This window comes from Prenolepis imparis, unplaced genomic scaffold, assembly GCF_030444845.1.
Source record: "Prenolepis imparis isolate NDT839.2.m4 unplaced genomic scaffold, iyPreImpa1.0 SCAF_14, whole genome shotgun sequence".
Taxonomy (NCBI): domain Eukaryota; kingdom Metazoa; phylum Arthropoda; class Insecta; order Hymenoptera; family Formicidae; genus Prenolepis; species Prenolepis imparis.
Genome location: NW_028141172.1, coordinates 3,204,118 through 3,226,925, shown reverse-complemented (window position 1 = coordinate 3,226,925; position 22,808 = coordinate 3,204,118). Strand labels below are relative to the sequence as shown.

Sequence of the window (22,808 nt, the reverse complement as noted above, 5' to 3'; positions counted from 1 at the left end):
TCCGAATATCATCATATGATTTTCTAGAGCAATAAAAAAAAGATATATATTTATAAATATTAATATATTGTGAAGGAATGTGTTCTACATTGTATATTTTCTTATTTAATATATAACAAACATGCATAAGTTGAAGCTCGGCGCTTTGTTAGTTACATATCTTTAGGAAGAACTGAAGAATAACTTCTATTGTTTGATATAACGAAAAAAAAGAAAGAAAAATAACTCATTAATGCATAATTATGGCTAATATATACCATAACTGAACGATAAGAAAATATAGTATATCTCTAATGGATAGAGACTTCTATCCATCAACTTTTTTCGCACAAATCATGTTCGACACATTTACTTCGTGAGGCCGATGACGCCGCAAGCGAGACGAGCTCCAGCATTGCCAGTTGTTTTCGAAAGCTCGTGGCCGCCCGCTCCCAAATCATCGGGATCAGCATGAACCTGAAAATTGGATAAAAAAAACATTTTGCGAAAAAACGGATATCTTAGCTATACAATAAAATAGTGCACAATTTCCTTTAATTCTTATAGCCGAGTTATAACTGCGCAAATATCTCTGATGAATCATCAAAACACTTCAATGTTAAACACTTACTATAATGACTCTACGTTTCTTATATGTATATGTTAAATACAAATAATCTATTATATATATTATATATGTTAAATACAAATAATCTATTATATCTATTATATCTATTATATCTATTATATATATTATATATGTTAAATACAAATAATCTATTAATGAAATTTAGCATTAATAATACTTGAGAATAAAGTATAGTTGGAATAGTGAATTCACTTTATTCTTTCAAATACTATTAATGTTAAATTTTATCAAGTTTGCGATTATAGTGTGAGATAATAAAGCTTGATTAATCTATTGTTAGCACAAATTTAAATATGGCAATTATCTGTTTTTAATTTAATCTATGTAAGTGATTATAGTGTGAGATGATAACGCTTGATTGGTGTATTATTTTCATTCACAAATGAGAACTAGAACAATGTAAAGACGAGGATGACATGTAGAATGACTCAACCAGGAGGACGAGGAGACGAGATTAAAACGCGTACCACAACAGTTCGTCCGATGACACTGTGCGGACCGCTAAGCTGAATCTGGGAGTCAGTGATGTTGACCTTCGCGACACCGTCAGCACCAGCCTTTACGTTTCCTAGATCTCCAACGTGGCGTTCAGCGTGGTTCGGACCGCCATGCTCTTTTCCCAATGGATTGAAATGAGCACCTGCACTCGTACAACCTGGACAAAAACATGTACGTACTGTAGCTTGATTTTCAAAGTATATTTTAAATATATTTATAAAGTATATTTATTTTATGAAGTATTTTAAATATATTTATAAATATAAAGTATATTTGTCAGCTTCAAATCTTACCTCAAAAGAAATAAAAAGATTACATAATAATTCTTATAAAAAATAAAGACATTAAAATATTTTTTTCTAAACTGTAGAAATAAACTAATTATTTGAATAAATCATTGAACAGACATGTTATTAAATTAAACTTCAAAACTATGATCGTTACATTCTTCATTTAGCATAAAGTACAATTTGACAAAGTTAATTTAATACTGAATAAACAATATATCTCATATTAAAGTTATAATCTATAATAAATAAAGCATAGAAGAAAGTTAAATTGACATGTATTAAAAAATTTTAAAAAGCTACAGTATAATACTGTATGTTGGATATCATACATATATATTCTCTACCCTCTGTCTCTATTATCAATAAAGAAAAAGAGATATTGATATCATATATATTTTTTCTCAATTAATATGTGATTTCATAACTTTGATTAAAATGATAAGATCCATAATTCTAAAATAAACTGTTATTAAGAAATTATGAGTATAAACAAGATAACCTTTGCATTTCATAATTTTTACGTAACGTTACATAACAGTTTACTCCACCAATGTATATCACTGCAAAAAAAATTCATTATGTTTGATATATTCTATACTTATATTTTTATTAAAAAAAGAAATAATATACTAGAATTTACTGAGAATAAAGATAAGAATCAGAATCATATCCTCCCAATTTTTCTCTTACGATACATTTCACATATTCTTACAAATTTATAAAGCAAAAAGTATACATTGAAATATATAAAGTTTCGTATTTTGCAAAATATTATACAATATCTGCAAAAACTAAATATCATTTCTTTAAAAAGAAAAATAGAATTTTATTGCCAAACGAATTAATATTGGGAGAATAGAATATGCTAAATTCTCTAAACTAACAAGATTGGAATTTGAAGCGCAAAGAGTTAAAAATCTCACAATAATTTTAAATTATAAATTGGTAATATTTTTAGAAATTACAAAATACTCTATTCTTTGATTTTGCAAGAGAATTATACAAAATTATTCAAATAACATATCTGAATATTTTTGTATGTAAAATATACCATTAGTGTTATCGCCAAATTCATGAACATGAAAGCCGTGTAAACCCTTCTGCAAGCCAGACACTTCTCCAGTCACCTTCACTGTACTTGAACCATCCTGCAATGCAAATCAAGTTTATTACACATCAGAAAAGAAAAAGATAATTGGAAAAAATTAATTTTTTTAGTCTATACAAAAATTGAAGACGAGAGAGAGATAACAGTTAAGAATCACCTAAAAATTAAATTTTCGAAAATTATAAATCAGAGAATATCAACTATTTCTCATGATTTTGGCGCAATTTATGTATGAAAAAATTTTTAATATAAAAAGTACTATTGCATAAATTGTGCATAAAATATACATTATTTTTTTTTATCTGAGACGCAATAAGTGCGAATAAATAATTCGTGGGGAAAATCGTAGCGAAATTGATTCGGAAACTTGTCCGAAGATTTATTCGACAAAGTTTTTTTACCGCTTGTTCAAAGTGCACAGTTCCCTTAACAGGCTCGCCCTGAAGGACACAGACCGCCTTGGTCGTCATTTTGTGAATATTCTTTCGATCGTCGAAGACTTGACGGATGGATGGTTCGCGATAGACTGCGCGATAGCTCAGATTATGCAAAAATTAAAAAATTGAACTCTGCTGAATCACGACTAATCAAAGGCCGATATATATATAGACATAGACGATATGTATTTATGTCGGTGCAATTTCGAACGATAAGATAGCCAATAACGAGCTGATACGATGGAACAAGATTCATAGACGTAGCAATAAACAGAGCGGCTTCCGTAATTTTACTTGTGAAGGTCAAGTGGAAAAAAGAGAGAATCAATAATAATATGTCTCTTTTTTTCCTATATTAATCATCTGTCCTATAGTAATCATTAGAGAAAGACGAAGATTCTACCACCTGAAAACGTTCGTCTCTTTCGAATTTTCCATCTTTTTTATCATGAAGATAGGATCTTTATTCGCGGGACCAATGACATATATATATATATAGACGAAGCATTCCGTCTGTGGAGTGAAGCCGGAAATTGGCAGAATACGACAGAGTGAGATAGTTGTTTTGACACTCTTCTTTCTCACTCTATCGTACAGAAGAGAATATGGCCGCCCTCTAGCTGTCAAAGCTGTCAAGTATACTGTCATGACAGCCAAAAGATAGAGTGAGAAAGAGAAAGAAAATAGAGTGAGAAAGAAGAGTGTCAAAACAACTATCTCACTCTGGCTGCTTTCGCGAGAAAATTAAAATGACCCTGTGCTGTGATTGGTCAAATCTGAAATTTCACTGAATTTCATTCAGTCCAATTTCAATGAAATTCAGTGAAATTTCAGATTTGACCAATCACAGCACAGGATCATTTTAATCTGGATCATTTTGATTTTCTCGCGAAAGCAGCCCCTGTCGTATTTTGCCAATTTCCGGCTTCACTCGCTGCTACAGTAAGGGTCATTCCACAATAGATTGCAAATGCCCTCGTTGCCAGTTGACAATTGCGGATTGACCAATCAGAGCAAAGCTACTTGTCAGCTGATTGGTCAATCCGCAATTGTCAACTGGCAACGAGGGCATTTGCAACCTATTGTGGAATGACCCTAAAAGTATAGGAATGCTTCGTCTATCTATATGTCATTGCGCGGGACGCTTTCCAATTGGATAGAAATCGAATACCTTTCATTGATTGGCCAATATGAAATGCGCCATATTTGACAACATAATGTAGATAGAGAACTCAAATATATTTTTAGTAAAGTTTTTAAAGTAAAATTTTGAGGGGACAGAGAGGAATTTATCAAAATCTCGAATTGAGATTTATTTAATTTCTTGATATATATCGTACCAAAGAAAATATGTGCCCTGTGCACAACTAATTAATTTCGAGGAAAATTAATCTTCCTTGAAATTGACGCACCCTCTCTTTTTAGCCATTAACATTTAAATATCGAATAATTTTGTATCGAACACATAAAATGTTTTTCATTGAAATTACCTCGTCATGCTGAAATGCATTATTGTGCTTTACTCGATAAGATAGTAACAACATGGCGGAGCCAATTAGATTCGCGATATCGTCATTCTCGTTTGCGGATTTTATTGTACAAATGAAATACATTTATCCATGGTGGAAAGAAAGTATTCCACCATGCATTTATCTATATTCAGTGCAATTTTCCGCCAGTACATATATTTCGAGAATATTTGATTATTCATTAAACATTATATAGTTTTTTAAAACATGATATTATGTATATTTTAAAAAATTTTCAAGTATAAATATAAAAATATTCGTGTTATATAATAATAATCTCATTAATTTGTCTTTTACGTATTTTTTAAATAAATTTTTGATTTAATTTTGTGGGCCAATTTGTCTCTTCTTTTTGTTTCCTTTCGTGACTTTTACTTCTGACAATAAAATACCTTTTAAATTATCCTTATGATCGGTTCTATATCTATAAACTTTGCAATTTATTATCTGAAAATAAATTTGAGATTATTAAAATTATCTTAAATCACACTTCCTCTGAAAGATTATAACATTAAAAAATTCGTCCTCAGAAAAAAAAAATTATACGTATACTTTCTTTGAATTAGTGGGATCTTTTTCAGAGCCATGATTTCTAGGCTTTGCTATGAAATTACAAACTAAAACATTGCATTAAAATATTTCAAAATATATATAAAAGGATTTTAAGTGCATAAAAAAACATGAGTAGCCTATGTAGAAAAATTATTTAAACTTTAGTAAGGCTCGCAATGTGAAATATATATTTAAATTCTAATGAAGAAATTATTTGTTATTAATTTTCTGTGATAATTATTGCATTCAAAATTGTAATAAAATGCAATTACATGCTACATTGTATTATTAGATTTTATTCGTTCTACCTTTTCCTTTTTCCAATTTTTTACAATCCAAGGATGCATTATATCCAATCTTTTTTCCGGATTAATAATTATTAGCTGAAATATATATATAATTTGTTAAGTTAAATAATATAATTTGATAAATTCTAAAATTTTATATATAAAATGCTGTTGCTATGACACATAAGATTTAGTTTTAATTCACCCTTCTTTTCAGACTTCTTCGCAATATTATTTTTTTTTTAATCTATAATTTTTGTTGAATTAATTTCTCTTTTTCTTTTCATTTATTATACTTTTTAAAACGTTATCTGTTAAAACTATTTTAAAAATATTCAATCCTTGAAACTGCTGATTTGCAATACTTACTGATGTCTTATTTTCTTTTTCCATTTTACGTTTTTTGCCTAATTTTCAGTCGATGTTTTTCGATTTCTACAGACCTATAATAAAGATAAAGCAAATTATATCTATTATATCTGTTTTTAATAATAGAAAATTATACTTTTCATACAAATGATTATTTAAGAATTTAAATTGAATAATTATCTAAGAATTAAAAAATACACAATCCTTATAGAAAATACTCACTTTTAACGAAATGACGATGTCCAAATTGGGCTGTCTCCGGAAAGTACATCATATCAAATCAATGTTTTTAATTATAATACTAAATAACTGCAATCAATCAGCACATTCTTGACAAAGAGAGTGATTCAAGATCTTTAAAAAAAAAGAAAGAAAAAATCAGAAATATTCTCTGAAGTTTTGCTTCCTCATAGAGCATAGATGAAGCTTTGTTTTCTTCTTCTTCTCTTGTTTTATTTACAACAGACCCCATGTTCCGATATTACTGCCAGTACTGAAAATATATAATATACGTAACGTAAACTATAGCTTTTCAATAATGGCAGTGTATATCGGAACATGCCCAGAGTACACCGAGAGTATTTAATATTTATCATAATAAACATAATAAAAAAAGTAATAATATCTACACGTTAAAATATAAAACATGTTTGAGTAATTTTACCATGCAATTTAGTAAAATTAATCAAACATGGTTTATATTTTATTGTGATAGATATTATTTTTATTTTGATAAATATTAATCAGAGAAATTCTCATAAAATTCTTTCCATGCCATATTGTCCCACGATTACCATGATTTTCAGGGTAAATTTTAAGAGAAAATTCTTTCTGTGTATATATATACATATGTACTACAATCACCAGTAGGCAAATAAAGCAAATGCATTTGCACCTATTGCATTCGTTTATTTTTCTTATGTACTACTGTAATACTGTAATAACATACAAGAAATGCACTTTAATGAAACCTACAGAAGAGAATCTGAATATAGAGCCTGATACATAACATCGCTTCGCGCTATTATTCTTCTTCCTTTGGGTCCGTAATACAATGTAACAAATGTATACTTTTTTTTTCTCTCTCGCTTACAGCAACAAACACAAGCATATTTCCATATTGATCGTTATTTTCTTCTTTCTTTTTCCTTTTCGATCGATATATAAGCGATTCGTACGACAAACTCATTCAATGCTCGTTCCTCGAATATCTCTCATATAACTCACTCATTTAAAACGCACACATTCTATTGTATCGCATACATACACACGCTATTATTTTATACTACCGTACTTGCCGCTCTGCCGCTCTGAAATATGTCATGGTGGAAAAATAAACGAGCCACTTCTCTCTCATTCGTGAATTCTACCTCTCTTTGGCCGTGAAAACTAATCGAATAATCACCGGAGTTAAAATCACTCGCAATCAGGAAATTTCGCCACCTGTCGTCGCTTTTTTAAATATTTTTTTCGCTTATACATCGCGTTACAAGTATTATCGAAACGTAAAAATTTATTCCCGCGGAATGGAATCGCCACGCAAGTCGCACAATTTAATTATTTCAACTCTCTTTCCTTCTATTACGTGTTTGTATATAACAATATCACCCTTGTAGCAAATTTGATTGTATCAAGCAAAGTAGCAGGATCGCTCTCCAAGAGATAGGAGTGAACCCATAATTAGCAACATTGCTATAATAATTCATAATGTTTTTGCAAGAATTAAAACTGTCAAAATTTTATTCGAGAATCCGCAATTTTCTAAAAAGAAATTGTACATGTATAGAATTCTTCACAAATAATTCTAAATTTAAAGACTAGAGTTTTTCTCAATCCTCATTTTTAACAGGTACTTTCTCTCCAGACAAGTTTTCAATTTTCCATTGGTGCTTTCAATTTACAACTATTGTTTCCAATTTTTCATGGCTGTCGTTTCTCACAAAAATATTACAAATCTTATCATCTCGTGGCCAACTTTGCGTCGCTGACTCCCGAATTCGTTTGCCATAAAAAAAACGGCAGATTTCGTTGAGATGCGGTGTTTAAAAATTTTTTTATGAATTATCAAGCAATGTTCTGACTAGATAGATATTCATTGATCAATATTTAATTACATCACAAACTATAATATGTCCCACTTCTTCCCTCTTCACAGTTGTGATCTTTTTCTCAGGATCCGATTCGAAGATCCAAAATGCCAGCGATTTGAGAATGTAGAAATCCGAAGACAGCATCATGTCCAAAATTGAAGCATAAGACATTTTTAAGAAGTCTTAAAAACACCTTATGTTTCGATTTTGATACTGTCTGGAAATATTATTTTTAATATACACTTACGCAGAAAAATGAAAATAAAATGGGTGAAATTGTGTGATAACTCTATATCTCTCGTACGCATCGAAAAATTGAGAAAGAAAAAAAATTGTAGAAAGACTAAAATCGAAGTATTGTGTATATACAGGTATATATAGCGAAGACTTAAATTTCTAAATTCTTTCAAGTCACACTTGGTAAGAGTGATCCTGTGGAAACCTAACAAAATTTGATCGACAATTCGGTAGACATTTATCCATAGAAACGACCAAGTGGCTTTTGAAAAAATTATATAAATATAATCTAATCATGAAATATTATATGTATATTATTTATGGAGCTCTTTCTTTTACATTGTCACAACATTAGATGCATAAACATCACACACACTCATTTAGATCAATGTAACGAGTCAATTACAAAAGATCTTGATCGCACATGTTTTTTTTTCGAATAAGATTCTGTTTGTCCTCACAATATTTCATGAACAATTCAGAGATGGAAGGTTCAGCGACATCGCATTGATTCTAGTTTCGCTTCGAAGAGTGCACGATTTTCGTAGACGCTATTCTATAAAAGGTTTTTTTGTAATTTCTCACATTCGCATTTTACATCGCGTAACATCGACGTTTTACATTCGAGCCGTTCATTTTGGAACATTTCACTTCTCACATTCAACATTGGAATTGTTTACACACATAAGATAAATCTTAAATTTGTTTCTTTAATTGTAGGGAATCATTTCCTGACGCGTACATTCCATGTGATTTCTTTATATCTTTAAGTTAAGCAGCCATTTTTCTCAAGATTTATTTAGATATCTATATTGTCAGCTTATTTGAGAAGCATTAGAACACAAAATATTTTGCCATCCACTTCAAAGTTGTTACTATAGTGGAATTTCCTATAGAGGAATTTATTCTTGATCATAGCTCACACATCCTTTTTTTTATAGATCTTCTGCTTAGAAGAAATGTTAAGAGGAATTCCCCGCTTACGAGTAGAATATTTTTTTTCGGGTGTAGTATTGTCTCATGAAGGATAATTGAACTCATAAAATGCAAAATATGTAAGTTCAATTTTTTACTCTTACACAAATTGACTAATTTTAATTTGACTGCTTAATTTCTTACGTCTTATGTCTTAACTTTATGTTCGCATCAATGAAAAAAGACGATGTTGGAACTCGCAAAGTTCCCTCTTTGTCGCATACATGTTTCTTTTTTTATTTCGCAAGTTAGATTTAATTATACAAATTACATAATTTTTAGCGATCTCTTTTTCTCTCACACACAAACACACACACACACTCTCACTCTCTCTCAATTCTGACTATGAAGAAGATAAATACACTCTTACACTCTTACAAGCACACATACATACACGCGTACGAGTCTCAACGAAGAAATTTGGAAATTAAACAAAAAAATGAGGAAAGAAAAGGTACAAAATAGCTACGGATCACATTTTCCGTGTCCAATTGTTCACATTGTTCATCGTACATTCGAATTGAGACAAAAAACGCACCGCATTCTCGGCGCACGTTTAGCGTTATTATTCCTTTTTTTTTTTTTCGTTCGTGGATTTGAATTCGAACAAATCGCGCTTTTGTTGAAGAGAGTCACATATGCGCGATTCGATTGGAGAACTCGATTTCGCGGACCAATCATATTTTAACGCTAAGAAAACAAAACGTGCCGCCAAAACGCGGTCCGATTTTTTGACGATACACGCGCTATACCATACTGTTGTTGAAGGATTCACCCGTCGAAGGACCATCACAAAAAATGAAGCACAGGACAGGCCTTGCAACAACCTGTTCCGAACGAGTTGTGTTAGTAAAGAGGATTAATAATTAATCGCGATACTTTCTTTTGAGAGCAACAGGTTACATCTTCGGCACATACTTTTCGCCTACATCTTGCTTTATCTTCGCGGCGGTTCGATTATAAATCTTTATAGTGGCTCGTTTTCTATTTTTTTTTTAGTCGGTGGTTTTTTTTTTATTCCTTTGCGTTTTATTAAATCGCGCGCTAGTTATGCTAGAACATTTTATTAGCGAGTTAAAACGAGAAATTAATCGAGTATATAACGAACAAAAAAAGAAATCCAGACGCGAATCTAGATCGGCTGAAAAACAGATTCGATCGCTCGTTTATTAGATTCTTTTTTTTTCAAGTTACAATGACGGATCGATCGATCGAAATGCGATCGATCGCCGAGTATTATAAATGCTCTAATAACTTAAGCGTTCTATGTATGTTTAAAAAAAAATATTATCCTTGTGTTAAATTAAGAATACATTTAATGAGTTTTAAAGAGCGTGTTAAATTAAAAAAAACCATGTGTGCGTTTATTTGTATTATTCTCTCTGTAGCCTCTTAAAACTTTAAAAAACTGTTATTAAACGGACGTAATCGTAACATGTTCATGAAGAAATTTGTTTCAAATTTCCTTTCGTGTCTTAAGAATTTGAAGATTTTCTTTTATTTATTATAAAATTTTATATGCGTATTACCGATATTTAATATAATGAATTGAATTTGATATATTATATAATCCGTCACTGTACGCGTAAAATTGTTGGATTAATCTCGGACTAATAATTCTGTTAACGCACTTTAAGGGAAAAAACATATACATGTATAGAGACATATCTTCAATAAAATGTTTAGATCTAAAATTAACGTATTGTGTATCATTAATTTATTGTGTTGATTTCTCTTTAGGACACTCTTAGAACGCATTTTTTTCACGAAGACTATAAGGTTGATAATTATAAAATAAGTTTGAAAAATCGCGAACATCTCGTCTTAAACAAAGTGGATATAACAGTGAATATTACGAATCATCGAAAAGAAATAGTAGTAGTAACAATATTTACGGTCATGGCCACATTTTCGGGACAAGATGAAATCACACACCAAACATTAAAAGATGTAATGAATGATTTGGGCTCATGAAATCATTCTCTTTCATGTTTTCTCCCCTTTCATTTTTTTAAAATTTTTATTTTTCTATTTTTTTAAATATTTATTTAGATTCTTTTACGATTTAAATATTATATCCGGACATTCATTTATTTATTATTTGATAATTTATTCAATAATCTTCTCTCTAAAATATCTTTAATCCTTTCTTAAGTACTCCATATGCCCAATAATGTTTCAAATCAAAGTCCATGGGTCTAAAGATCATGGCCACATTTTCGAAACAAGATCATACACCAAACATTAAAAGACGTAACAGATGATTTGGGCTCATGAAATCATGAACGAATCATCCCCTTTTATGTTTTCTCCCCTTTCATTTTTCTTTTTTATAATATCCATGTAAATAGATTCTTTCACAATCTAAATATTATATCCGGACATTCATTTATTTATTACTTGATAATTTATTCAAATCTTCTCTAATATCCTTAAATCCTTTCTTAAATACTCCATGTGCCCAATAATATTTTAGATCCATCCATTCAAGTGTATTTATTTACTTGTTAAGTTTATATCGACTTCGTCTCGTATATATGTATACACGTGTACGATCGACGACAAAAAAAAATTGCAATAAGATAGTCTCCACTTTCGAGCGAACATCTCGCAATTTTTTGTGCATATCAAAGCATAGATATATCGTAAGCGACTTTTCATCATCGACCGACACCGTGTTTAGATGTGGATATAGAGGGGGAGGGGCGGGGGAGGAAGAGGGAAGAGGGTTACTAAACTCATATATAAATTGGCGAGATTCAGTCTTCGTGTAAAAAAGAATAGCTCCTATAATATTACGATATTTATGTTTGCGATTAATTAAAATGTTTATTTATATATCACAGCACTCATCGTCAGCGTTCATCGTCTGAAGAAGAAGAAGAAGAAAAGAAGAAGAAGAATAAGAGGAGAAGAAGAAGAAGAAGAAGAAGAAGAAGAAGAAGAAGAAGAAGATACTCTCCCCCGATCTGCGATTATCGATTCCGTCTTATCGTCGCAGGATTCGATCGATTTACCGATGCTTGACTCTATCACAGGGGCGCGTCGTATTATTATAAGTTTGGATTTTGGTTTTGAATAATGATGATCTTCTCTAATCAACGAAAATTCAAACGGAATGGCGAGAGAATCAGGTTTGCGCTATCCTATACAACATCCTCTAGTTCGATTAATCTCGGAGGAATCGAACGATCCTAATTCCTTGACGAACTACGCGCAAAGAATCGAGGTATCGCGAAAGAACTTTTTTTAATCGGTTTGAATAAAAAAATTGAGATGAAAAAAATGTGCAATAAATAGGAGACACGAAGCTGTAACTGTATTCACAAGATATAAAAGATTTCGTTTCGATCCTGAGATTATACACCACTCTAAAATTACATCATCCCTTCATGATGTTGATGGAGTATAATTTCAACTTCAAAACTTGTGCATTTTATTAATACTTGCAAAATTAAGTTAAAATCCTATGTTTCTCGAATATAATCTCAATTTAAATCATAATCTATTATGATATAGGGTAAACACTATAGTCGCAGGTATCAAACGTCTACACACACAGAATTATATATATTATTATATAATCTCTTTCAAAATTTCTGTTTGAACTATAACTGCTCCTACAAATAAATAATATAGTTCAACAAGAGCGAATTAATAATTAATTAATTTTTAGATTGCGAAAAAATATTTTTAAATTTGAAGATCTGCATAAAACGGCTTATTTTCGTCCAGAAAAAATTTGTAATAATTATAATATATATATTAGTGTTAATAGATGTTGACAGTTTATGGAAAAAAATTATGCGTAAATTGTTAAATAAAGCGATGCTACGTTATCAGATTGTTATTCTCTGATCAGAAAAGACTTCTACACAATCTAATTAAGATGTATTAATTATAGTCCGTCTTGTTATACTGTGTTTACCCCAGAAAAGCGAGAGAAAAGTGCCAGTCAGGTGTCATTTCCCTTTCGTTTCCCGTTTAGCTAAAAAAAAAAACAAAAAAAAATGGACATCGATGACCCTGCATTAAGCATATCGTTACGATCAGATGATTGATACACTGCTTATAAAACTGAGAAAATACGTTCCTTATTTTAATTATGATGCACGATAGGTAGGTCTAGAAATATGCTACATTTTACATATCACAGAACTACACGTACACCCGCTATCCACATTGTTTACTTTATTTAAAAAAAAAAAGAAGAAGACGAGACACAAAAAAAAGACAAAGAGAAAAGAAAAATTTTTCAATCATGAAATAATCATTGTGCAATGTTGTAAATTAATCCAAACTTTTTATAAAAGCAAAGTAAGATGCAAATAGCATCAGTAATGATTATATTCCAACATTGTAATAATAATAGTTCCTCTCACATTGGAGGAAATTAACTAAATTGATCAACTTTATATAGCGATGTTTTTATATTCAGTGTTTTTCGATTTAGATCGTCGCGATTTAATAGCAGGTGCACGCAGATGTGCGAGAGTATTCAGTATTTTTTTCATATGCTCGCAACACATATATTTCCTATTATTATATCACTATTCATCCATGTATGCAGTCAGACTGACAAAGTAGGCGCATGTGTCGAGCTGAATATTCGCCGATCAAGAATCCTAGAATCCAGGGATTCTTTAACACGAAGATTTAAGTATTTGTTTAACAGTAAAAAAAAATAATTTAATCGAGGAATAGAATAAAATCGCGTAAATCTTTCGAAGTTTCTTCTTCCGAAAAAGCGTCGAAGAGAGATTGAAAAAAAAAAACCGAAGAATAAATATTAGCCCTGCGTATTTTCTGCAACACCACACAAAATTCTAAAAGATTAAAATTTTTAACTAATCTTAAACTATATATATAAGTTTCGAAAGTAATCGAGATCCCGATGTTCTGCAAAATTCAAAAATGCCAGAGTTCTGAGAATTTTCAAAAGGTGCTGTACACTGAAAAAAAACTATTGAATTCAAATAAATATTTAATTTAATAATTTCCTTTACACATTTGTTTGAAGCAAGTAAATATTTATCTGTTTTGAAAAAAGATTTCTTTACATCAAATAAATATTTTTTCACGGCAAATCAATATTGTTAGTTTCAAATAAATGATGTATAAAGAAGTATTGAAATAAATATTTATTTGAATAATTAAATAATTTTATTCAGTGTAGTTTCTGAAAATCACTTCTTTTTTTTTTTTTTAATTCGAAATTGCCGAAGTTCCGAAATTAAAAAAAAATCCTAATCGCTAAAGTCTTGAAATTTATTCCGTGTTTACGTTATATCATACTTCACTGAAGTTTTAAGAGATTCTAAGATACCCGAGACTTTCGATTTCTCCAAAACTCTATTAGGGAACTTTTCCAAAACTCTCTTTCTCTCTCCTTTTCCAAAGAATTTATGGAATTCCAACTTGGGGATTCCGACAATTCTGAAAAAATCAGCCCGATATTTTTGTCAATACGCGACAAAACTGTGAACTATCTAGCAGCGATCCTGAACGCGAAATCTTCAAAAAGGATGCAAAAATCCGAAGATACGAGCATCCCCAGGAACTGCGAATGGCCCAACTTCGTTGAACATTATTGACTATCGTTTTTTTTATTTCCCCGTAAAAAATACCGTAGATTCTACGACAATTAACAGCGTCACCGAAAATCAATAATCCACGGAGATCGATAATTCGATCCTTATATTATAAAGTAGATGCGCGAATCTAACCGAGACGATTGGGACCTTTCTGCGAAAGGAATTTCTGCATCTCTGCGTATTTTCGTGCACATTAATATATGCGCGATATGAGATAATGGCTAATTATTTTATTACAAAAAAAAAAAAAAACAAGTTTGCGAAAGTGAATATAATCGCCACGCGGCAACAATCAACGTCATCCATCGTTTATTTAGTTATGGCGTCCTTGCGCGAGTGTGCATTCCTGCATTTATTTAATTTTATGTATTAATTCTCTGGCCTTTAGAAGAAAGTTAAAAAAAATACAATTTTCGGTTTACACCGCGATTTTTGTGATTATTAAAAAAAAAAAAAAATAATAATAATATTCGTATATATGAAATTGAAAGACAATCGATAAATGATTATAAAACTGTTTTTTTTAATTACGCAGTATTAATCGACTGTTAAATAGAGCAAAATCTATGAGAAAGATGACGTTTTTCGACTATAGTTGCTCTTTTTTCTCCCCTGATTGAGAGACCAGAGAAAAAAATATAATTATCTCTTGTTTTCTTTCTCTTTTATATATCGCACCGTTTCTTCCTATCTTTTTTTTTTCTCTCGATAATTACATGATATACGGTGGTATGTGCAGAGTAATCTGGAGGCTCGCAAAATTGCTACACACACGCTGCTAATAAAATGTATCACATGCCCTATATAATAGTATATCAGCGTGCGCCAATTAATATTAGTTCGGCAATTAATCGGGCATGTTGATGAAAAAAATGTCCTCCGGTACCGCAAAGGGCTGCTTCAGAATACAACAATATGTTATATCCTTAGTTCATTAGATACGCAAGACAATTCATCCTTCGACCAGTATCTCCCGTAGAATCCCTGCGAAACTTCAAGTCAAAAGGATTTCAATTTGTCCAAGAACCAGGAAAAAATACTAATTCACGCTCGTAAGGATTTTTTTTTTACATCGAAAACTGTTCTAAAATTAAACAGTTCAAGAGGATAGAGAGTAGAGAATAAAACAGTTGAAGGAGGTTCGAGGACTCCTTGAAATTCTCGAAGGAGAGCTAAAACTTGAAGAGAAACGAAGCTAGGCCGGCCGAAGGATGATATACATTAGCGAAAAAAGTAAAGAGTACAATCGCTCGCTGTTTTCACCGGAGTGAGAAATGACGGATAACAATAAATTTGGACCGTTGCTTGTCACAATCATCATCATCAACTAAAATAGCAGGTACAACTGAATATTGTAGTTTCGATGGCGGCCAGTCCGCACGTTTATACGGCGCGCAGAGACAAGACCACTCAGTGGCCAATTGCATAAACATCAAACAACAATGTATCATATAATCATTCGTTGGTTCAACAACAAATCACTTTCGATATATATATAAAAATAAGGTATCAAACTTTTTTTTTGTGTCAAGGTACACAGCCATCGTGACTACGTGCTTAATTTACTTTATTTATGTTGTCCCCTTAGAAACCCATCTGCAAGTCTCTCCAAGGATCGAGCGTCAAATTGGAGCCTCAAGACCCTTAGATACCAGACTTCAAGGATCAAGGGAGAAAGTTACGATACTTGACACGCGTTTTTGAACAAGATGTAGATCCGAAGATCAGAGTCCAAGAGAGAACAAGCTTAAAGGAATAATCGGGTATATATATCCAAGGATTGAGTCTATAAAAAAACTCCTGATTATTTTTCAAAGATCTCGGATAGATATAAGCTGTATTTCTGAGACTCTCAAAGTGTCAAACTTAAGGACTCGAAAGTTCTATATAAGTACGAGTTGCAGATATCTCGAAATCCGCAAAATTTCGAGGATCCAAAGACCTCGGGGCTCGTTTGAATTTTTTTCTTGTAAGATCATCGGAGCACGGGATACTTATTTTATAACGCTACGATTAGTTTCGGAGTGCCCAGAAATCAGTTTAGTTCCGTCAGCGCAGCTCTGTTCCAGACGAATAGACGAATTCTAACAGCTGTTCTCTACTCCAGCTATCTCTCTCTCTTTCTCTCTTGTTCATTTTTTTAAATTTTATCTTTAATCTTTCGTTCGCGGAACAGAGACAACTTGTTCGTTATATGCTGAGGCACCTGAAAAACGGCTTAATTTTTATGCAAAAGGCCTTACAAATTTTCTTCCCATATAGAGCGTATCGCGCGTTTTTTTTTTTTTTTTTTTTATTATTCGCTTTTATTATTCTCGTTTATTTTTTTCTCTGTGTGTATGTGTGTAATCTCACGCGAACTATATAAATAAATTATAAATTATTACACCTGATATATAGTCTTAACCCACCCCCTTCTATATGTTTCGTGCATTTCGGAAAAAGCATTTATAATATAGTTACAATAGTACTCGCACAAGAGGATGACTATTTATTCTCAATTATATGTACCAGTAGAGAGGGATTCGTGGACCATCAACAACGTGATGGTCAACATCTAGAATCGATATTATATCGTGTGTATGCATATCATGTGTATGCTAATTATGCTAAATACTACATCAAAAATTCGAAAACCAGAATGTGCCACGATTAATTACAAAGTTTTCTTTGCAGCTTAACAATTCAAGTCCATATATATATACATAAATACATATAGTTTCAACTCATCAATTTAATACGAGAGAAACAAAAAAAAACAAATAAGATTACGTAGAAAGACCCTTGCATGCTTTATATAATAAATTATAAATATATATCCATAAATAATTGAAAATATATTTCATATATCATATATATAATTTTATACAAACAATAATTTTTTATAATAATAAATTTAATATACCTAACATTTTTATTTTATGACTTTTATAGCATCTTTTTTATAGACTTATGAAGTATCATATAAAGTTGAATTTTTGACTTATAAACCCCATTTCGTGATTCGTGTTAAGGCTCCTGGCTCCTTTCCGACCATGTCGAAATCGTGACGTCAGAGGCGAGAAAACACACGCTAAAATTTCTTAGATGCCATTTCGAAATAAAAAAATATTTCGATAAAACAGCACTTTAGATGGCTCTTAAAAACCCCGAAAACTATCCTTTCCCCTTTATAATCAATCAACAGCTGTAAAATGTAATATTATGAAGCCCAGTCCGTTTGGTCTTTGCACATGCGCAGTCATTCCGCATGTCAAAGTCTGATATCTCGATTATTTTACAGATGTTGATTGATTATAAAGGGAAAAGGATAGTTTTCGGGGGTTTTTAAGAGTGTGCTAAAGCCATCTGAAGTGCTGTTTAATCGAAATATCTTTTCATTAAAAAATGGCATCTAAGAATTTTCAGCGTGTGCTTTCTCGCCTCTGACGTCACAATCCAATATGGCCGCGGTGAGCACTCAGGAGCCTTAAATTAAATCTCTTAATTAAATAACGAATATTATACATGTGATACATATCGATTGGACTCAAATTGTTAAAGCATCTATCTTTTATCTGCGATATCCAATAACAAACAAAACTCAAATTTTTTTTTAATCCGAAACATGACTATTTCGAATTTTCAATTTCGTCGATTAAATATCTCAAAGTGAATACTGATGAAACGTTGAACGGGGCACAATTCTAGAAAAAAATTAATGGAAAAAAAAAGAAAGAAAAATAAGTATTACATTAAAGATACATAGTAGACTGCCGATTTTTTAAAATTTTGGCATCGACGGAAAATTAAAAAAAAATCAAAATTCGAAGATCACACGTGTGTTTTGGCTTCAAACAAAAAACAAATCTTTATAATATTATCTTTTTAGAGAGAACTCGAGAAGAATATATGACTAATTTCTTCTTCAACACAGACATGTAACAAAGATAATTCTCTTTTGCAAGGTGTTAAAAAGATGTTTACAAATTAATAAAGTCCCAAGAAAGAGATTCCGATTAAAGTTCGAGTTGAATTTCTCCAAAGAAAATCACCAAATACTCGAAAATAAAGCATTGTCAAACTCCCACAGATTAATGAATCATCATCGACAGTCTACCGCAGCTAAATTGAAATCGCTATCATAAAGAGCGCCCGATAGGCGGCCGCTTGCTGGTTTGCTTACCTACTTCATTTAGCCCGTACTCCGACGGTCTTGCACCGCGAGAAGCGTCACTGCTGCACCGGGGTAGGCGGATAGGGGTATCCGTACGTCGGCACCGCCTGAAACTGGCTGTAGTGGCCCATCGACTGGTAGGCGCAAGCTCCAGCGTTGGGCGGCGGTCGGTTGGTCTGGAAGAACTTGTTGTTCACGAGGTTCTGGATCCCGGAATCCGCGTGTCCGCCCGATGGCATCATGAAGGGCGGTGGCATCGAGTAGACGTTCGGTCCGCTCTGGCCGCCGCTGAAACCGTTCTGCCGATTCTGGTAACGGTTGCCTCCCTGATAACCACTGGCGGTTCTGCCACCCTGGTACCTAGGTGCGCTCGAGGCGGTCTGATGCGCCGGCTGACACGCGTTGTTAGCTGATTGGTAACTATTTTGATAGCCGCCGGTAGACTGTCGCTGCGGCTGTTGCTGCTGATAGGAGTGCTGCGGCTGATAATTGTTTTGACGATTGGGTTGATAGCCGCCCGGATTGCGCTGATGACGCGCCACCATTTTCTCCTGCGCCACCTGAGTGTTATGTCCGTGCTGGCTCGTCTGGACCATGTGATGCTGATTCTGCCAGTTACTTATCGTCGGACTGATGTTGTTCCTAGGACTGCCGTGAGGATTGTTATCTTTGCCACGTCCGTGGCTCCATCGCTGTCGTCCTTTGCCATACTGGTTCCTCATTGAGTTTGCCATGTCCGCCAGTTGCGGATTTATAACTTGACCGGCTTCCTCCAGCACTGCGATCAATTCTTTCGCCTGTCTCGCGTTATTCGGCGTAAAGTAAGCGTAGGCAGTGCCGGCGCTCTGGCAGCGACCAGTTCTGCCGATCCTGTGGATGTAGTCCTCGGAGCTGTTTGGATAATCAAAGTTTATGACGTATTTAACATCCTCGACATCCAAGCCGCGCGCCGCGACGTCGGTCGCGACGAGAATCATCGTCTTTCCGTTCCGAAACTCTGATAAAACATAATCTCGCTCCGGCTGCGATTTGTCGCCGTGAATTGAAATAGCTGACCAGCCATCGCGCTTTATCGTCTTCGTGATATCGTCCACCTTCTTCTTCGTCTCCACAAAAATGATCATCTTGCTGCCGCGTTCGGTCCCGATTTCGCGCAGCAGTTGCGCCAATTTCAATTCTTTCTCGTGTTCCTGGCAGATTTCGATGATCTGTCGGATATTGTGATTGGCTGCCAAGGTCAAAGAACCGATATTGATCTGGATGTAATCGGTGAGAAAGTCTTCGGCGAGTGCCTGTACTTCTTTGGGCCAAGTGGCGGACCACATGAGCACCTGTCGGTCAGGCCGAATCTGCTCGATGATTTTCCGGATTTGCGGCTCAAAACCCATGTCTAGCATGCGATCGGCCTCGTCCAATACCAGGTAGGTGCATCTACGTAGATTCGTGGTGCCCTTTTCGAGGAAGTCGATCAATCTGCCGGGTGTCGCGATACAAATCTCCACCCCGCGTTCAAGATCGCGAGCCTGAGGTCCCTTTGGCGAGCCGCCGAAGATACAAGTATTGCGAATACACGATGACGAGCCGAAGTCGCGTGCCACTGTTTGGATTTGTTGGGCCAATTCGCGCGTGGGAGCGAGAATCAAAACAATTGGACCATCGCCGCGGTTGAGGCGAGGCTGATGATTGATGTGCACCGTCGCCGGAAGGATGTACTAAAAGAAGTAGAGGGAACATGTAGCTTCTTATAAAATTGCTTATGTTATATTAAAAACTAAATATGTACACGAGATCTGCAAGAGATTTTTCGAAAATTTGAGCATGTGATAAAACATAAACATCAAATTTTTATAAAAAGTGTGGTTAAGATCTTTTAGTGTTGCCACATTATGAGGAACATAATGTGTTAACCTCATTAAATTTCTTACAGACGTCGTATATGTCATTTCAACTGGGAGTTTTAATACTTACATATTTATATAATAAGAAACGTAACGTAACACTCAGAAATATGTGATATGCTATATAATCTTTCATATACATCCTCTCGTTAATTTATTATGATTTTTATTTTGCATCTTTGTTTTCCAATTTTTATAAATGTTTTAATTATAAAAATCGTTAATGTTAATACTATGCGTGTTAATGTAATTCAAAATATATTTTTCTCATGTAATAGCATAATAGATATTTCTTAGAGTTTTAAGAAATTATCAAATAAAAAAATACAATCATTTTGTTGAAATGATCAAGAGAAAGGATCTTTCATCTGAAGCAATTGCAAAAGTGAAAACTTAATTATTTTATAAATTATTAATTTAATTATTAATTATTTCATCAAAATAATTAATTATTTTAATTATTTTATAATTATTTTAAATTAATTATAAAAATTCAACAAAACTACATTCAATAAATATATAATATAAAACTAAACAAATAACTTGTGCCAATATTACTTTGATCATAATAAATTGACAAGGGATCATATAACATTATAGTGCTCACAGCCAAAGTCTTCCCAGACCCAGTTTGCGCAATTCCAACAAGATCTCGTCCACTAAGCGCAATCGGCCAACCCTGCGCTTGAATTGCAGTGGGTTCGGCAAATCCTTGCTTCTTGATTTCTTCCATTACATAATCTGGAAAGTTGCTCTCCTCAAAGGCCTGAATCGGAGAAGGTGTATTGTTGCCTTTGACAGTGATCTCCTTGCTCGCATGATATTTGCTGATTTCATCAGGCGTTCTATTCAGAACATTTATGTGGGGAACATATAAAGTCTTTGTTATTGCAGGCAATTTGGACAGATCCCAATTAGGCTTCTTTAATAAATCGCCTGGAGTCTTCCTGTTCTGTTTTTTTGTCCCATATTCTTTCTGAGTCTGTTGCTGACTGTTCCAATAAGTTCCACCACTTCCTACATTGCGAGTACTATGGTCTCGACTTCCTCTGGGCCTATAACTAATTGAAAACTTCATTCTTGTGCATGTCTAAACAAAGAAAGAGCCAAAAAGGACATTTTTGGCTAATTCGTGATTCAAAATCTCAAACGATTTTCTTGTCGATTACATCAAAGTAGTTATAAGTAGATTATATCCTTTTTTTTAATTTTACTTTAAAAAAAGTTAAAAAAAGAAAAAAGAAATCTTGTACTTGTACTTACTAAAATTTCTCAACGATGTACATTTTTTCACCGCGTGACCAAAATTTATCGACATATTAGACAAAAAAAATCCGGCGGGCTCTAAATACTTTGAAATCCGTCGGATTTAATTTCACTAGATAGAAAATGGAGCGGATAACTAGAAGCTCGTCGCGCGAAATGGCGGCCGTTGGGCCTCGAACAACGATCGCAAAAAAGCAATCTTCTCCATCTTCCATGATGAGCTAATCTCGGATTCTCGAGGGACGTACCTGCCGTGCGTTTGCAGATATCCGTTGTGCATTTTTTTTTTACGTTATCAATCTCGTATAATGTAAAGCTCGATTGACGTTTAGACGGCGGAGGAAGGCTCTCTCTCTCTCTCTCCGGGCCTCGTTTTCTAAAAGTCGCCGAAGACTTTTAGTGGTTGCTGGTTGCTGGTTGCAGGCTGCGACGACACGGCCTGTGCGGCGACGAGATCGTGGACGTCGAGGAGTAAACGGGGTCTTGTCCGTACAAGGTGACTGTGCTTTCAGCTACAGTCAAAATAATATCCACGGACTCAACCCACAGGAGCCGGCGAACGGAGCTGTTAACAAACTCGACAGACTCCAGACGGGACGGAAGGCCGACTGCAGCACCACCGACCGCTTCCGCTTTCACCTTCCACGGATGTCCGCGCACCGCGGCATGCGGCATCGACCCGAGACTCCGCGCATGCGCGATTCGAGCCACGCGCGCGCTGCGCATGCGCAGTCGCCGCGAATCGATCTACTATCGGAAACGGAGCAATCGAGTCCCTGTGAGCGCTCACGCTTATAAGCGCTGTTTTCAATCGTTCGGTTTGGTATCTGGGACTTGATTCTTGAATTCATTCGCAAGAGAAACGTATGCGCAAATTCGGCTCTTACAGAAATG

The 22,808-nt window shown here is 33.7% G+C and overlaps 2 protein-coding genes across 8 annotated transcripts; both read right to left on the bottom strand.

Annotated features, from left to right (window-relative positions):
- Positions 1–45: 45 nt before the first annotated feature.
- On the bottom strand, positions 46–3,188 carry Sod1 (superoxide dismutase 1). The gene is made up of 4 exons (XM_083054324.1): positions 2,926–3,188; positions 2,468–2,564; positions 1,096–1,283; positions 46–456 (listed from the first exon to the last, which is right to left on the bottom strand). The coding sequence occupies exons 1-4, from the start codon at positions 2,992–2,994 to the stop codon at positions 349–351; spliced, it is 462 nt and encodes a 153-aa protein (XP_082910450.1). The 5' UTR covers positions 2,995–3,188; the 3' UTR covers positions 46–348.
- Positions 3,189–4,740: 1,552 nt separating this feature from the next.
- LOC145945054 (uncharacterized) lies at positions 4,741–22,549 on the bottom strand. Of its 7 annotated transcripts, XR_014426787.1 has the most exons (7): positions 22,163–22,549; positions 21,256–21,709; positions 18,760–20,462; positions 5,921–6,052; positions 5,699–5,772; positions 5,351–5,425; positions 4,741–4,937 (listed from the first exon to the last, which is right to left on the bottom strand). XR_014426787.1 is itself a non-coding variant. In XM_083053884.1 (4 exons), the coding sequence occupies exons 1-3, from the start codon at positions 22,192–22,194 to the stop codon at positions 18,807–18,809; spliced, it is 2,142 nt and encodes a 713-aa protein (XP_082910010.1). In that variant the 5' UTR covers positions 22,195–22,549; the 3' UTR covers positions 6,080–6,191; positions 18,764–18,806. The 7 variants fall into 7 exon arrangements, 6 of the variants coding, with proteins under 6 accessions (XP_082910010.1, XP_082910008.1, XP_082910006.1 ...); XM_083053884.1 differs by lacking the exons at positions 4,741–4,937; positions 5,351–5,425; positions 5,699–5,772; positions 5,921–6,052 and adding an exon at positions 6,080–6,191 and having other exon boundaries at positions 18,764–20,462; XM_083053882.1 differs by lacking the exons at positions 4,741–4,937; positions 5,351–5,425; positions 5,699–5,772; positions 5,921–6,052 and adding an exon at positions 6,088–6,191.
- Positions 22,550–22,808: the final 259 nt, after the last annotated feature.